This window comes from Chlorocebus sabaeus, chromosome X (genome assembly GCF_047675955.1).
Source record: "Chlorocebus sabaeus isolate Y175 chromosome X, mChlSab1.0.hap1, whole genome shotgun sequence".
Classification (NCBI taxonomy): Eukaryota; Metazoa; Chordata; class Mammalia; order Primates; family Cercopithecidae; genus Chlorocebus; species Chlorocebus sabaeus.
In genome coordinates, this window is record NC_132933.1 from 105495397 (window position 1) to 105512039 (window position 16643).

The 16643-nt window shown below is 48.0% G+C and overlaps 1 protein-coding gene across 4 annotated transcripts; it reads right to left on the reverse strand.

The window, feature by feature from the left end:
- Nucleotides 1-837: 837 nt before the first annotated feature.
- Nucleotides 838-16587, reverse strand: USP11 (ubiquitin specific peptidase 11). 4 transcript variants are annotated; one of them, XM_007991524.3, is made up of 21 exons: nucleotides 16366-16587; nucleotides 10095-10204; nucleotides 9791-9921; nucleotides 9361-9478; nucleotides 8819-8964; nucleotides 8616-8677; nucleotides 8388-8490; nucleotides 7814-7987; nucleotides 7565-7723; nucleotides 6958-7182; nucleotides 6742-6825; nucleotides 6543-6637; nucleotides 5953-6159; nucleotides 4994-5046; nucleotides 4620-4859; nucleotides 4457-4527; nucleotides 4062-4174; nucleotides 1984-2133; nucleotides 1786-1901; nucleotides 1472-1560; nucleotides 838-1378 (listed from the first exon to the last, which is right to left on the reverse strand). In XM_007991524.3, exons 1-21 carry the CDS (start codon nucleotides 16539-16541, stop codon nucleotides 1241-1243), a joined length of 2760 nt encoding a protein of 919 aa, XP_007989715.3. In that variant the 5' UTR covers nucleotides 16542-16587; the 3' UTR covers nucleotides 838-1240. The 4 variants fall into 4 exon arrangements, with proteins under 4 accessions (XP_007989715.3, XP_007989714.3, XP_072869858.1 ...); XM_007991523.3 differs by having other exon boundaries at nucleotides 4620-4862; XM_073013757.1 differs by having other exon boundaries at nucleotides 4620-4862; nucleotides 8388-8486; nucleotides 8615-8677.
- Nucleotides 16588-16643: the final 56 nt, after the last annotated feature.

A 16643-nucleotide genomic window follows, 5' to 3' on the forward strand; every position in this document is an offset into this window, starting at 1 on the left:
GGGTCATGATGGGAGAGAGGGCTGACAACAGGGGCCACACATACACAGCACATTTGTCCTGGCAGGTTGGCTGGTCTGCCAAGTGCATGTACCATCTCCAAAGGAGGTCTCAGGGGGACAAAAATCTCAGAGGTCACTACTGGGGGTCTGTGAGGTGGTCTGGGGAATAGCATCCTTTTTTTCTGAGATGGGGTCTTACTCTGTGGCCCAGACTGGAGTGCAGTGGCACAATCATAGCTCACTGCAACCTCAATGTCCAGGGCCCAAGTGATCTTCCTGTCTTGGCCTCCCAAAGTGTTCAGATAACAGGTGGCACCTGGCCTGAGAAGAGTATTTTTATGTTCCCAAACCACAAATTTGCCCACATGGATGCATCCGTTCCACATGCTCCATTTCCACATTGCCTGTAGGGCAGCTCATGTCTGCAGACTGAGTAGCAGTCCTGGGTCCAGACAAGCCAAGCACCCCCTCCAGGCACCGGCTCTAGGGTAGCACATGAGGTATACTGACCTCCTGACAGGCCGTGAGCAATTCTGTGACCTCTGTACCTCAGTATCCCCATCCGAAACTGGCGATGACAACTCTTGCATGAGATTGTTGTGAGGATTACGTATCAATATTTGGAAAATGTTTTGGAAAAAACTGGGCATGCCATTAGTGCTTGGAATCGTGCCTGGCACACAGAGGGTGCTTTCAAAGCACTTAGAACAGCAGCACCCAGCCCACAGCGGGTGCTCACTAATTACTCAGAGCTGCATCTGGCCTTCGATAAGAACACAGAACACAGGCACAAAACTGGTGCTTAGTTAAGTCCACGGAGGAAAAAAACCACACTGCTGAGCGGGGAGCAGACTGGCGCTTTATATATATACACAGACAGCAGAAGGTACAGGGCCTCAATAAGAAAATACACTCTGTGTTCAGGTGAACCCCCATCACCACCCACGCAGAACACTCCGGGCTGAGGAGAAGGAAGGGCACGACCATAAATAAAGACTACAAGGGAGGGTCAACTGCTGGAAGGGCAAACACAGGCGGGGCGCGCACTGCCAGGAGGAGACACGACCTGTTCTTTCCTGGGAGAGAGCGATGCAGCGGCACAGGAAAACAGTAGCCACAACTAAGCCTGCAATGTCTGGCGGGGGCACCTAACACGAATAAGAGAAGAGGGGTGGACACGAAAAGCAAGATTGCAGAGAGAGCTTTTTTTTTTTTTTTTCTGTGGCAGGACCCAGGGCTCTCAATTAACATCCATAAACTCAGAGCTGGGTGGGGAGCTGCAGGCAGGGGAGGCTGGGGTGCCAGATGAGCCGGCCGGGGAAAGCAGGCGTCGCGCCACATCCTGGCGTTGGTAGAAGAGGACATAGGCTGCCTTGGACTGTGGGGAGAGGACAGGAGTCAGTGTGGATTATAGGGGTGGGAAGGTGGAGTCAGAAGGGAAGAAGGGGAGGAGGGAGGATGGAAGTCACACCTCAATCTGATTCTCATTCACAGGGGAGACACTGTTGTCATCAAAGTAGTGCCACTGGCCGCTGTCCTTATTGCAGGCAAATGTTGTGTCTGAAAGGGAGGAACAGTTATCCTCACCCACCCTTCCTGCCTCTCAGAAGTGTCCAGATTCACTCTGTCACTCCTCCCACCACGATAACCTCACCACTGACTCACATCCCTAGTCACTCACTGGGAAGGTCCTGATCACCCCCCAGCAGGCCCCACCCACAGCCTGGCATATACAGTGTACTGATCGCCCCCCACGGCAGGCCCCACCCACAGCCTGGCACATACAGTGTCCATCACGCATGCCCCCATAATGGTTGGAAACCGCGATGAGGTCGTATTTGTACAGCTCCGGATTCGACTCATTCTGTGGCTGGATGACAAACTCAGAGAAGTCCAGGTCCCTGTGGGTGGGGAGAGGGTTAATACTGGTATACCCCCTCCTTTCCCTGTCTTCCCCCAGCCATCCTCTCCCTGGCCCCTGACCGGATAGGAAACTCCACGAGGGTGTCCAGCTTCTCTCGGGAGAACTTGGTGTAGGAAAAGCGTTTCAGGTGGATGATGAGAATCTCTGGCAGCATCCACAGGTCCAGCTTCTTGGTGGCCAGCTGGTGCTGCTTGCAGGAGGGGCAGTACCTACAGACAGAGCCCAAGTCAGCAAACGGATTTTTTCTTTTTTTTTTTTTTTTTTTGAGACAGAGACTCGCTCTGTTGCCCAGGCTGGAGTACAGTGGCACGATCTTGGATTACTGCAGCCTCCTCCTCCTGAGTTCAAGGGATTCTCCTGCCTTAGCCTCCCGAGTAGCTGGAATTACAGGCATGCACCACCATGCTCGGCTGATTTTTGTATTTTTAATAGAGACAGGGTTTCCCCAGGTTGGTCAGGCTGACCTCAGGTGATCCACCTGTCTCGGCCTCCCAAAGTGCTGGGATGACAGGCATGAGCCAGCATGCCCAGACAAAACAGACTTTTTCTGAGCACCTACTGTGTGCCCTTTGTACTGCCTCTCATGTGCCATGTCTGGCTCACAGAGACACTGCTCTATTAGCCCATCAAGTATTCTAGTTTGCTCTGTTCCTGTTAAAATCCTTTCACTCACTCGTCAAGTGCTTACTGATTGTCTTTTCTATATGCGCTCATACTATTTTTTGCATTTTTGTTTGATTTCTGCTCCATGAGATGCTAGTCTTATTTTAGAGCCCACCTCTATCCTTCTAGTTTCCTCTCTTCATATTTTAGTCATTCATTCATTCAGCAGTATTTATTGATTGCTTGTTTAACCCTCTGGAACTATTTTGTATTTCTGTTCCATTTCTGCTCCACGGACATGCTGCTCTTATTTCTGAGACTAGAGAGTATGGTTTTGGTTCTCTTTTTGTTTATTCTGCAAGTGCCTACTGAGCATGAACCGAACACTCAACACTATTATAAACAGGTAGAAGCAACACACAGTGAACTTAAGTCTTCACCCTCAAGGAGTTGACTGTAACGATGACAAATAACACAAAAGCGGATAGAAGGCATCACATCAAGTGGCATCGCTGAGCTAGAAAGTAATGCTTGGTGGCCAGACGCGGTGGCTCAAGCCTGTAATCCCAGCACTTTGGGAGGCCGAGACGGGCGGATCACGAGGTCAGGAGATCGAGACCATCCTGGCTAACACGGTGAAACCCCGTCTCTACTAAAAAATACAAAAAACCAGCCGGGCGAGGTGGCGGGTGCCTGTAGTCCCAGCTACTCGGGAGGCTGAGGCAGGAGAATGGCGTAAACCCGGGAGGCAGAGCTTGCAGTGAGCTGAGATCCGGTCACTGCACTCCAGCCTGGGCGACAGAGCAAGACTCCGTCTCAAAAAAAAAAAAAAAAAAAAAAAAGAAAGTAATGCTTGGCTAGGAAGAAAAGAGCACAGAGAGGGGATGGAGGGGGATGGTGGGGAAGGTTGATTTTTAACAGGGTAGTCAGAGGAGGTCTCTCTGATGAGGTCACGTTTGATCGGAGACCTGAGCATCGTAAGGAGTGAAGTCCTATAGATCATTGGGAAACAACATTCCCGGAGAAGGAACAGCCCAGGTCAAGGCTCTGGGGTAGGAGTCTGCTCAGGGGATTGGTGGCCAGGGTAGCAGGAAAGGTTTGAGCGTGGAGGAGGGAGGAGAGAAGTATATTTAAAAAGCTAAATATAGGCCGGGCGCGGTGGCTCACGCCTGTAATTCCAGCACTTTGGAAGTGTCCAGCACTTTAGAAGAGACAACTGAAGACAAGATGAAGATCACCTGAGGTCAGGAGTTCGAGACCAGCCTGGCCAACATGGCGAAACCTGTTTCTACTAAAAATACAAAAATTAGCCAGGCATAGTAACAGGTGCCTATAATCCCAGCTACTCAGGAGGCTTAGGCAGGAGAATTGCTTGATCCTGGGAGGCAGAGGTTGCAGTGAGCCGAGATTGCGCCACTGCACTTCAGCCTGGGTGACAGAGACAGATTCTGTCTCGGGGAAAAAAAAAAAAAGCTAAATATAGTAGTGCCATCCAATGAAACCCCCACACACAGGCCCCGCTCTGGCCCCTCACCAGGGGTTTTCCTTCTCCAGGGTCTCCACAGTGGTGAAGAGCTCAATGCACTCCTGCAGCCGCACGGGAGCCTTCTTCATCACGTACCCAACGCAGTCATGCTTCACGTAGCCCTAGGGTTGGGTGAGCAGACGGCCAGGTGGCCAGGTGTGAGGACGGGTGGAGAAATGGGGGGTAGGGGCCCAGGAGGGGAGACACACACCGAGTGGGTCAGAGCACCCACTTTGAAGCTTGGAACCTCAGGCCCTGGAGCTCTCAGTAGGTGTTCAGGCCCCAAGACCAAGCTTGACCTGGATCTCTTGGCTCTGTTCCTAGTTGGAGGAGTTGTGGGGAGGACGTACGAAGAGTTGAGGGGCAAAACCTGAAAGTACCCCCATCCCTGGGATCTCATTTACCTCAGCCTCTACCTCGTCATAGTAACGCTTCTTCATCTCTGGCTCCCAGTCAATAGCAATGTATGGCTGGGCTGGGGGCGAGGGAGAGATGGTCATGGTTCCTGCTGCCAGGAAATCTCCCCTCCGGCCTCCCCAGCCCTCACTGATAGCCAAAAGAGAATACCATGGACTTCTTCAGGGGAGGTTGTGCGGTCACTGGTCCCATTGGAGTTCACCGTCTGCAGGGTGAACAGCTGCTTGCGCCGTCGCCTTGGGGGCCACTGAGATGTGCCAAGGCAATTGTCCAGGAGGAATGGGCACCTGTTCGTGACTCCAGAGCTGGGCCCAGCCTGCTCTGGCTCAGGGTCTCGGAGGCTGCCCCCAGTTGAGGGCCCAGGGACGTCGTCTTTATCCTCTTCATCATCTTCTAGGACAGGAGGATGTCAGAGATGGGAAGGTGTGAGCCTCAAGTGCTAAGATGCAATGCACACCTAGACGAACCCCGTGTGGGTAAGACCTAACCCACAGCTCCCGCCCACTGACTGTTAGCCCCCTCACCTTTCTCATCCCCATCGTCCTCATCATCTGAGTTGGGTTTGGACACGTAGCGTCTGCAACAGAGCAGAGGAGACTCCCAAGGCAGGGGTACAAGGACAGTGGGGATAGAGCCCAGGATTTTACTTAGATGATAATGGGAAGCCACTGGTAGACCCACATGTAAACCATTCTGAATTTGAGTTGTGAAAGGGCTGAGGGTGTGATGCGTAAATGCACGAAGAGGCCAAGGCTGTCAGCAGTGGCCTGAGAATGAAGGAACTTGTGTCCCAGTCAGAGGTGTGGAGTGTGATTAGCTTGGCGTGGTGGCGCACAGCTGTAATCTCAGCTATGTGGGAGGCTGAGGCAGGAGAATTGCTTGAATCCAGGAGATGGAGATTGCAGTGAACCAGATTGTGCCACTGCACTCCAGCCTGGGCAATAGAGCAAGACTCCGTTTCAAAAAAAAAAACAAAAAACAAAAAACAGAGTGTGGAGCGTGGACTTTTAGTCTAATAAGCCACTGCTAGACAGGCACATGCCAGCTGTAACTTTCCATCAGGGAAGGCCTCTAAGGAGTGACTTCTGAGTGCAAGATGAAGGGCTAGAATTCTGACAACACAATGTTTTGTGTGCCATGGTAAAGACTCTAGATTTTTGGCACAATGAAAATTTGTCAGCAAAAAGACAAAAAACCAAGACTCTCCCAGGAAGGACAACTGACCCCAGGAGAGACAACTGAAGACAAGATGAAGTTGTCTGTGTTTTGTGCATCTTGTTCACCTCTGTATCCCTAGCACCCAAGAGAGACAGTAGCAAAGCCAGAGGTCTAGAAAAAGAAAAAACCCTACAAGTTCTTCTATGTCCACGTAAAGTTTGGACTGTCTTTTGTTTGTTGCAGGGGAGGTGTCAAATAAGCAGCTGAACACCCAAGTTGGAGTTCAGACCCCACCACCCCCGCCCCTGGGGAAGAGGACACTTACGAGAGCCGGTACATCAGGACGTTATACAGGCCCTCCCATGTGAAGCGGTCCCGGGGCACTGATACCAGGAGGGGGTGCCCAAAAAGCATCAGGCCATAGTAGGAATTGTTGTAGTCACGCGCAGGGGTGCGCTCCCGCAGGTAGACAGGAACCACGATGTCCTCTCTCGATCCCTCGATGGCCTCAATGCGACCTGACACCTCATAGCTGTCGGGGGTGGAGAGCAGGCACACCTGATCAGGGCCCCCAGAGATTCCCTAACTCTGCCCTGGCTGCCCCACCCACTCATTCTCACAGCCTGAAAGTATTTTTATTTTTATTTATTTATTTATTTTTGAGATGGAGTTTCGCCCTGTTGCCCAGGGTAGAGTACAGTGGCGTGATCTTGGCTCACTGCAAACTCCGCCTCTCGGGTTCACACCATTCTCCTGCCTCAGTCTCCCAAGGCACGTGGCTGAAGCTCTGCACAGGGCAGGTGCCCAGTGAATGAGGCAGAGCAGGGAAGAGAGAAGGTGGTTAAGGCAGGACCATACAGAAGGAAGTGGACCAAGTTCCTCAGGGACCGCCATCTCCCCGTCATCCCCACTCACACGAAGATGTCATCGCGGTCCAAGATGCTGCTCAGAGGCTCCTCCAGCTGATAGAGCTTATAGAAGCGGTGACTGAAGACATCAGCCACCATCATCTAGGAATGGGATATGGAGAGGGGGCTGTTAGTCTGCATGGCCTCCCCAGGCCCTCCTGCCTCCTTACCCCAGAATCCCATCCAGCCTCCTTCTGCAGTCTCACCCTCTCTGGCGAGATGCCAGTGTGTTTGGACAGAGCCACACACAGATCCGAGATCTTGCCTTTCTTGGGGACCACGAGCCGGTGCTAAGGGAGAAACAGTATCCATAAAAGACCAAAAGGGCTTGTGGTGAGTTAATGCAGGAAGCCTTGAGCTATGGCAGCTAATCAAACTCTACGTGTCCCTCATCATGTCCCCAGGCCCCCACTGCCCCACACCTGCTCTGGCTTGCGGCGCGGATCCATGGGGATAAAGAAGACCTCCAAGACCCTCTTGTGGCTGATAGGCAGTGGAACACTGAGGTAGCAGAAGGGGTCGAAGGTCACAGATACGTTGCCACAATCGGGGCACACCAGCGTGGACTTGAAGAGGCCATGGAAAGTGTCCACGATCACAGAATCGTTCCGCCGTTTGTGGTTTTGCCACGCCTCCTGTGCCACCTCCTGTTGACAGTGTCATGGTGGATGGTGGGGCTTGCCCAGGGTAGGAGGAAATCATGCCTTGGGGTGCATTCAAATGGGGTGAAGGGGAAAGTCACTGCTAAAGTCCAGAGGCAGAGCTCCAGCTAGGGATACACGGAGACTATGTTCATAGTCAAGACTGGGGGTCATTTAGGGCAGGAGATTGGGCTGGGGTTCACTCTGGGTTGAGTGTGGTGGCAGATATGGTATTGGAGCTAAGGTTAGGAGTGAGGCTGGAGTTGACGTCAGGGTAGAGGAACTTAACAGAAAATGGTGGTGTGTTAGTATCCCAGGGAGGCCAGAAAATCCCCGAGGCAGAGGCCTTAGTGGTGTTAATGGTACTGCAAATGCAGGGGCAGCCTACCTGATCCGGTCGCCCAGCAGCATCACACAGCTCCACATACTCCTTCTTCTTCACCCGATTAAGGTCCTCATGCAGCCCGTCCAGGAGGAATGACAGCAACTCCTGAGAGTCATGCTGCTGGTAGCCCAGAAATTGGGACGCAAAATGGCCGACCTTGTTCTAAGAAGATGGGCAGGGTCATCAGAGTGAGAGGGAGTTAGGAGAGCCAAGAGAAGCAGGGGGTCGGGGGTGCCCAGGGTTGAGTCACACCTTGAACACATGTGGCACGATGGAGCGGTGGTGGCCAGACCATGCCTGCTTTACCAGGTCTGCATAGGCCTCTGCAATCTCACCCTTCATGCCCAGTGGGTTGCGGAAGTTGAGCTCCTCCAGGTAGCAGTTGTTGAGGAAGTACTCGGTGAGCTGTGGCACGTTGCTGAGGCACTGCAGGGGCCAGGGGTCAAGTGAATGAGGCAGAGGGGAGACAGAAGGTTCAAAGTGAGGATACAGAAAAATAAGCCAGGAGGGAAGAGAGAGGAAAATGGGAGAGAAGGGGAAGGGAGGAGAGAGAGGAGCAGGAGAGTAAGGGAGAGAAGGCATTAGGGTTTCACGAGAAGGAAGAACGTGAGAGCAGGGGAGAGAAGACGGAAAACAAGGACAAGCTGGGAGAAGAGGCTGATAGTTCAGGAATGAATGTGGACGTGTCATTTCAGACTTGTGGGGCCTTAGCTTTCAGCCTGACCCCTTGCCCTGTAGTCCCCTTAGGACCCCAGCTCTGTCCCCAGTCCTTAGCTCTCAAAGCCCAACCCCGTGGCTGTGCCAGACACAACTATAATGGCCCAACCTGCAGGGCCGAGTTCATGAAGCACGTGTTGCCCAGATTGGTGAGGCCACAGATGCCTGGCTGGCCCTTGAAGTCCTCATCCTCTTCCGACATGTTGTTGTTCCTGGGGTTGGATGAGAAACTGTCAGCTGAAGGCCTGCTGCATGGGGGTGCAATGTGCTCATGGGCTAAATCGTTTTGCCTACTGTGGGACACCCCCGCTCTGGACCAGATACCCCAAGGGCTCACATGACATGCAGCTGTGCGCTGGGCCAAGTGCCATCTTTCTTGCGGGTCTCCATGATGATCAACTGGGTTGGAGAAAGAGAAAGAAGAAAAGGTATTAATGGAGAACATTATGGGTACCTAGCCTTAATTTCCCCCAACCTGAGTACTGCCAGATGAATCTATCTGCCAGTCCACCTGAACAGAAAAGCCCTCTCCATCCTTACCTGCCCAGTCTCAAGGGCCGCATCAAGAACCGTGATGTGTGTGTCATACAACCTATCCAAAGAGCCTTCTGAGTTCTTGGCCCAAAGCCGCGTGTCTTCCTGGGGCTCCACCAGAAACCGCTCCCGAGCTGTGCGCAATACCAGGCCTGTGCAGGGTGATGGAGTGCACTCAAGATCTTTGTGAGACCCAAAATGACTGATTCATCTGGGCATACCTGACATCCCTACAGACCTCACATGCTTGCCCAGTACCTGTGTCCTCAATCAATCTCCAAATGACTGGCCCACAACTCCAGACTGGAGACTTCCAGCAAATACCCTCTGCCACACCATGTAAGCCACTGGAATGTAGCTCACATACTCTCAGGGCTCTAGGAGATCCCCTCAGTGCCTCCGCCCAATTTAGCCAATGCCTTCTGGGTCTTCCAAAGTCTGACCAGTGCCTTCTCAGTCAGCTACAGCTTAACTCTATGCATCCTCAAGTCACTGAGTTGGGACCAGTAGCTAGGAACACCAACCCATTCTGTGACCCTCAGACTCACCAATAGAATCGGTATGGCTGAACTGAACAGTGTGAGATCTGCCCAAATCATTGTGCCGGACAAGCAGCAGTTCTACTGGGTACACTTCGACCTTCTGGATGTTGGGCAGCTCTATGACCTGTAAGGGTAGAGGGGTGCAGACACAGGTGTACCCACACAGACACGGCGCTATGACCTCTAAGCTAAGAGGAGCACACACTCTGCTTTACACACATAGCATACACACACACATATACAATGGTCTGTAAAGGGAGCCACACAGGGGAACACACACAGCAGACACACAAAGATACCTATATGATGAGCTAGGAGGGGGAAGAGAGCAGACATATGTGTACCTACCCAGCATACAAGGATCTGGACCCATGCTGGGCCTACAAGGCTTTCTTACTACCCACTCCCCACCATGCACCCTCCCCATCCACTATACCTTGCGTTCAATGGGTGGCTGGCCATGCTCTAGACCATACCAGCTGACCAGGTAATGCCAAGCAGCTGCTGGGAGCAGCACATAATCCTCGCCTTCCACCAGCCCCTCCTTGAGGCGCCAGTTTATCTCATCTGTGGGGTGGGGGTGGAGATGGCAGAGGAAGAATTAGCAAAGGAAACTGACAAATTTAACTCTGGCCACCCCACCAGTGACCTAGCACACAGAATAGGCTTATGATCATCTGTAGGGATGGAAGGGAAAAAAACTCCAGGGCTAAGATGAGGAGGAGGCAGAGGCCTTGTACCTTGAAAGAGTGTGGCATTGTTGATGCAGCCAGGAAAGGTGCTGGAGTCCTGGTCCCCTCCCTGCACGTATGCCTCCCACTGCTTATACCAGTGCTTCTCCACAAGGAACCTGGGGCCCAGACAGGTAACAAGGGTATTACACGGGTAGCTGAGGGTTAGCTATACAACTTCCCATGCCCATCAGACTGAAAGTATCAACACATTATAATTTAAGATGAAAAGTTTCAGCATCATATAAAAATAAATCAGAAGCAAAATTTATTCAGCGAAGCTCAGATTTGTATGTTAGATTACTTCTTAGTATTAAAAAAGAAATCTGATTAAAAACAGAAAATGTGCTCAACAATGGCAAACAAACCAACAAAAAGTCCATACTTATAGTGCTAGGAAACATGAGGTTTTATTCTAGAATAAAAGATAATTCATTTGAATTAGTCTGTGGGATAACCCAGTTAAGTCAGGCTCAAGATATCTGCCATCTGCAGCTAATTTTATAAGGCTTTAGCCATTCATTACATGTTTGTTTCTAAAGGATATATCAATGGAAGCATAATTCTTCAGCTAAGAACTGGATTGATAAATCGTGAAAATCTGCTTAAAAGGAGCAAAGAATTTAAAATGCTAAAAAGAACCATTAGGTTTTCCTTCAAAAACTGCATAATGAAAAGCAAAATAAAATAAAAAAAAGACGGGGCACAGTGGCTCACGCCAGTAATCCCAGCACTTTGGGAGGTCAAGGTTGGTGGATCACCTGAGGTCAGGAGTTCAAGACCAGCCTGGCCAACATGGCAAAACTGTCTCTACTAAAAATACAAAAAATTAGCCAGGCGTGGTGGCACATGCCTGTAATCCCAGCTACTTGGGAGGCAGAGGCATGAGAATCGCTTGAACCCTGGAGGCAGAAGTTGCAGTGAGCCGAGATTGTACCACTGCACTCCAGCCTGTGCGACACAGTGAGACTTTATCTCAAACAAAAAAGAAAGAAAGAAAGAAAAAGGACTGCATATTGCTATGGTTCATTTTTAAATTTAGAATTTATTTTGGCTTTATAATAAATTTCTGAGCTTATGGTTCTCTTAAAAATTTTGATAAAGGCTGGGCGCGGTGGCTCACGCCTGTAATCCCAGCACTTTGGGAGGCTGAAGTGGGCGGATCATGAGGTCAGGAGATCGAGACCATCCTGGCTAACACGGTGAAACCCCATCTCTACTAAAAATACAAAAAATTAGCCGGGCGTGGTGGCGGGCACCTGTAGTCCCAGCTACTTGGGAGGCTGAGGCAGGAGAACGGCGTGAACCCGGGAAGCGGAGCCTGCAGTGAGCCGAGATTGCGCTACAGCACTCCAGCCTGGGCGACAGAGCGAGACTCCATCTCAAAAAAAAAAAAAAAACCAAAAAACAAAAAAAAAACCCAAAAAAACAAAAAAAAACTGTGATAAAAACACGTAACATAAAACTTACCATCAACCATTTTTCAGTATACAGTTCAATTAGCTCTCTTTTAAAGGTGAAACTTATATGTACTATAAGGATAACCATTTAGAACTATATTGAAATCTGCCTTTGTGAGAAAACCTGAAGTGTGGAAAATACTTGACATATAGTAAGTGCTAAATGAATTTTAGCTGTCATTGTTCTGACAGCTTGGACTTCAGGGTTTGGACATAAAAGCTCACAGACATAAACCTCCTCCTGCCTGAACACACACAAACACATACACCTGTTCTACTATGGCATTTCTGACACATAAAAGGCTATCCCAAATATTGAGCAGCCTCAAATAAATGCTTTTTAAAACATAACCAAATTTGATGAAATACATATAACATTATATTGGTTGGTTTTCCAGCAATTTAACCTATTATTATCATAATTTTTTGAGACAGAGTCTTGCTCTGTCGCCCAGGCTGGAGTGCAGTGGCACAATCTCAGCTCACTGCGACTTCTGCCTCCCGGGTTCAAGCGATTCTCCCAATTTAACCTCATTAATGTGATTCTTTAAAATGTCAACTTTCCCTTGTTCATGAAAGGATCAGAGAGGTGGGAGGATGGAGGGACAGACAAATCTTGGAATAGTCACAAGTCACCTGGATAGGCAAACATTTCTGTGAGTTTTTTGTTGGTTTTGTTTGTTTTTTTGCTGCACTGACCCCCACAGACCCTGCCGTATCACTCACACCAGGGAAACAAATTCTTCTGTGCTGGTGGCTCAGTGCTCAAACCCAACCCTGTACCACACACACCACCATCCACCCTTTGTGGCTTTACTTGCCTCCGTAGCCAGTCTATGAAATTTATTTGTTCACTAAAGCTATAGTTAACAGTACCTTCCAATGCAAAGGTAGGAATTGCTCAACTTCCTTTTAAGAGCAGATTTTGAACGAAAATTAACATTAAAATCACTCTGTACAGTGGTCAGCAAAACTTCCAGACCTGGCCACAGGTTGAATTTCTATAGATTTCATGGAGGACTGACGTTTTACATAATTTTTCACAGAATATTATTACCATATTGCTTCAAGTCAAAGACACTTTAAAAAAATCACTGTAACATCTCTGAAATCAGGATGTCTCACAATCTCTGTCAGGCCAGGTGGCAGTCACAACAAAGGTGTCATGGTCTGTAACAATAACACCCAAATTATTATATTTACAGCTGGGTATTCAATTTTTTAGATGCTATCATAAATGGTATAATACAATTTAATTTTCTAGTTTCTTGTTGCCAGTATATACAGGTACAACTGATCTTGCTAAAGTCAGTTAGGTTTATTTGTGCTTCCTCAAATTTGTTGAAATGATATGAAATATGTGCTTATGGAAAAAAGTTACTAAACAATTCTTTACTTTCTGTCTTCTAGTTTTCTCTTGTGTCTGATTTGTGTTTGAAGATGGTTCATCCCACAAAAGGAAAAAGTGAAAATTTCCAAGGAGGCTATATTATTACAGATTTGAATTTGCCTTAAAATATAAGCTTCTCCCAGAAATTAAATCAGTTGTGATTACCAAATTAATTAACTACTCTCACCCAAATCTAACAGCTGACAAAAGACAGAAGGTGCAAATATTAATACTGATACAAGATATATGATTTGGGGTTAGTCCATGATTTCAAAATGCTTTATAAATACATACATCCTGGCCACTTCAGCAAACCCCTATAAAATGGAAAATGGACAGCAATAAAGAACCTTGAGATGCTTTGCTCTTATCTAAATAGAGAAGCATTAACAAAGTGGAGTTTAGCAAAAATGCTTCATGATAATACCCATGACAGCAGAGACAAACGGGCTTCAATACTGAACCAACACTTGTGTGGTAATTTTTTTAATGAGGTGAAATTCACATAACATTAACCATCTTAAAGTGAACAATTCAGTGGCATTTAGAACATTCACAGTTGTATAACCACAACCTCTCCCTAGTTCCAAAATATTTCATCATCCCAAAAGAAAATCCAGTACTGGTGGGGTAATTTTAAAGGGTATTGTCAAGGATGACAGGATGTAATGTCCTATCTACCAGTGACACAATCACAAGGCCACAAAGGTAGGAAGAAGCAAGGACCAAAGCCTCAAGGCCCTTTCGAACATCTTCAAATGGGTTATAAAACATTGTGGTTATTTTGTTTATTCTCAGGATGAAATGAGGCTTTTTCTTGCAGGAAAGGTATGACGTAATGGCAGAAAAACACGGCTTGGGTTTGTATTCCCGATCTGGAAAATCTCAACTCATCTCCCCAGTAACAGAGATACGCATTTCACTGGTGTGGTTGTTAAAGAACTCTGTAGTGAGTAAACCTCACTCGAAAAAGCCCTAAGGTTAGATGTGTTTGAGGAACAGCAAGAGTCCAATATGGTCAGCCTGGATGGAGACAGAGAGGGAGTGCGTAATCAGAGGAGAGATCTGGGAAGACATCAGAATGCAAGCTGGAGACCAGCTTCATAAAGTCTTACAATTCATTGTAAGGATTTTAGCATCTACGTTGCAAGAGATGGGAACTGTTAGGGGTATTTTGAGGAATGGTTGGACATGATACATGTTTTAAAAACAATTATTGCGTATGTAAAGAGGAAAACGGTACTTTTACAGTTGAGAAACCTGGCCAACACTACCATAACCAAGTGATCAAGGTTAACATCACCAATGATGTCATGTGGATACCATGTATCACCCGATAGGAAGAGAAGGGCTCACAGTATGCATCCAGTAGAATTTTATATATATATTCCATATATGTATAAAGTGAAAGCTTAGACATTACATACTACTTAGGGATGCATACAGTTGTGGTCAAACATTAAAGAAAAGGAAGAGACTGTTAACTCAAAATTCAGGATAACAGTTTCCCATGGAGCAAGGAGGGGAATTTCCATCTGGGAGGGGCAAAGAAGGATTTCTCAAGACAGTGTTCTGAATCTTAACCTGGATGGTGAATTCACACGTTTTTATTTAATTATTATTTAATTTTTAAACTTTGAAATAGATTGAGAAAAATGGCAAAAACAATACAGAGAATTCCCACATGTCCTACATCCAGATCCTCCAAATCTAATATTTTACCCATTTGCTCAATCGTTGTTTCTTTACATGCATTCTTTTTTGGTATTTTTATTTATTTAAAAATGGACAAAAATGGTATATATTTATGGTGTACAGCATGAAGTTCTGACTTATGTATACATTGTGGAATGACTAAGTCAAGGCAATTAACACATCCATTACGTCACATACTTATCAATTTTCTGGGGGGTGGTAGAACATGTAAAATCTCTCAGCAATTTTCAGGTATACAATGAATTTATTAACTATAGTTGTACAATAGATCTGAACTTATTCTTCTTGTCTAACTGAAATGTTGTATCCTTTGACCAACATCTCCCCAATTTCCCCTTTCCCCTCACCATATATAAATTTATATATGCTAATTTTTCAGGCATTTGAGAATAAACTGCTTACACAATGAGTTCTTATCCCTAAATTTTTCAGCATTTCCTATAAACAAGGGTATTATTTTTCATGCCACAATGATCACAATTAAGAAATTAGTAGTACTAATATCTACCCACTTTAATAAAATTTCACCGATGTTTCCATTGCCTTTTACAGTAAAAGAGACAAAAATAATCTTATGATAAAAAATTGATTTTTAAAATAATTTATTTTTTTTCTGTTCCAGGATCCAATCGAGGATCACATGTTGCATTTAGTTATAATGACTCGTTAAATCGCATTAATTCCTTCAATTTAGAACAGTTCTTCAGCCTTTGTCTTTCACGACCCTGACATTTTTGAAGAGTGTAGCCGTTTATTTTAAAAGGATGTCCGTCAATCTGGGCTGCGTAAATGTTTTATACAATCTTCTTAGGTCTTACGTATTTCACAATTAAAAAACCAGATGCAACTCGGCCAGAAACAAAATGAACCCAGAAGCAGTAAATCTCAAGAAGCACTGTTTAGCAAGAAATCAGTAAAACAAGCCGATTTATCAAAATTATCGGTTTTTAAAAAAACGACTTTTTCTTGATTCTAAAACCAAAACAGTACCAAGACAGAAAATCAATTGAACATGGAAGGCCCCTCCCGTGCTAATCACCTGCACGTTCTCTCGACTCGGGAAGGCTTCTGCCAGAATAAAAAACCTCTGCGCATTATAAACTTTGCTTATTCGCAGGCGCCATTTTCTGCCTTATGGGCACCACCTCCCCTCCACTGTCGTCCCTCGGCCTCAGAGCACGCCCCTCGGCTCACGTCACCAACCTAACCTCGTTCCCAGGCTCCAAGCTCCTCCCCCACGCAGGTCCCCGCTCCCTCCCTCGGACCGTTCGGCTCCATCCCGCTCTTCTGCTGACGTCACAAAGCTCGCCTCGTTCCCAGCCGCGCCAGAGCAATCGGAGACCGCTCCCCGCCCCCAAAAGTTGCATTAGGCAGGCAGGCGGTTACATCGCAGAACCCACCTTCCTCCCAGGTTCCTACGCAGTTTCACTACGCAGGCCCGGCCCCACCTCCAGGGCTGAAACCGGTCTCATCACAACAAACCCCATTTTGTTCTCAGGCGTCAGACTGCACCACACAGGCCCCGCCCCTTTTCCAGACGTTGCGATTCATTCAAAGACACTTCCCCGCCCCTTTAGCCCGCTGTCCCGTCGGCCACTCGCCCGCCCCCGCACCCCGCAGCAGCTTTCCCGCCGCCCTCGGCCGCCGAATCCCCAGCGGTTGTCAATGCCCCCACTGTCCCCTCTGCCGAGGCTTCACCGCAGCCCAGCCTCACCAGCTTTCGCCGGCCCGCAGTGGACGTTCTCGCCCACTCTCGCCGTTTTCTATCTGGCGCCACTGGCTGTCTAGGCCTGGCAGCTCCTCGCGCTGTGGCTCTCTATCCTCAGCCACTGCCACCGCCGCCGCCACAGCCGCCGCAGCAGCAGCTGGATTTGCTGCGACCGTCGCCATCGCTGTCCGTTCTCCTCTACAGCCAACGCAGCTGTGCGAGATTGGAAGACGCCCCTCAACAGCCACTTCCGGATTCTGGTCCCGGAAACGGAAGCAGAGCCC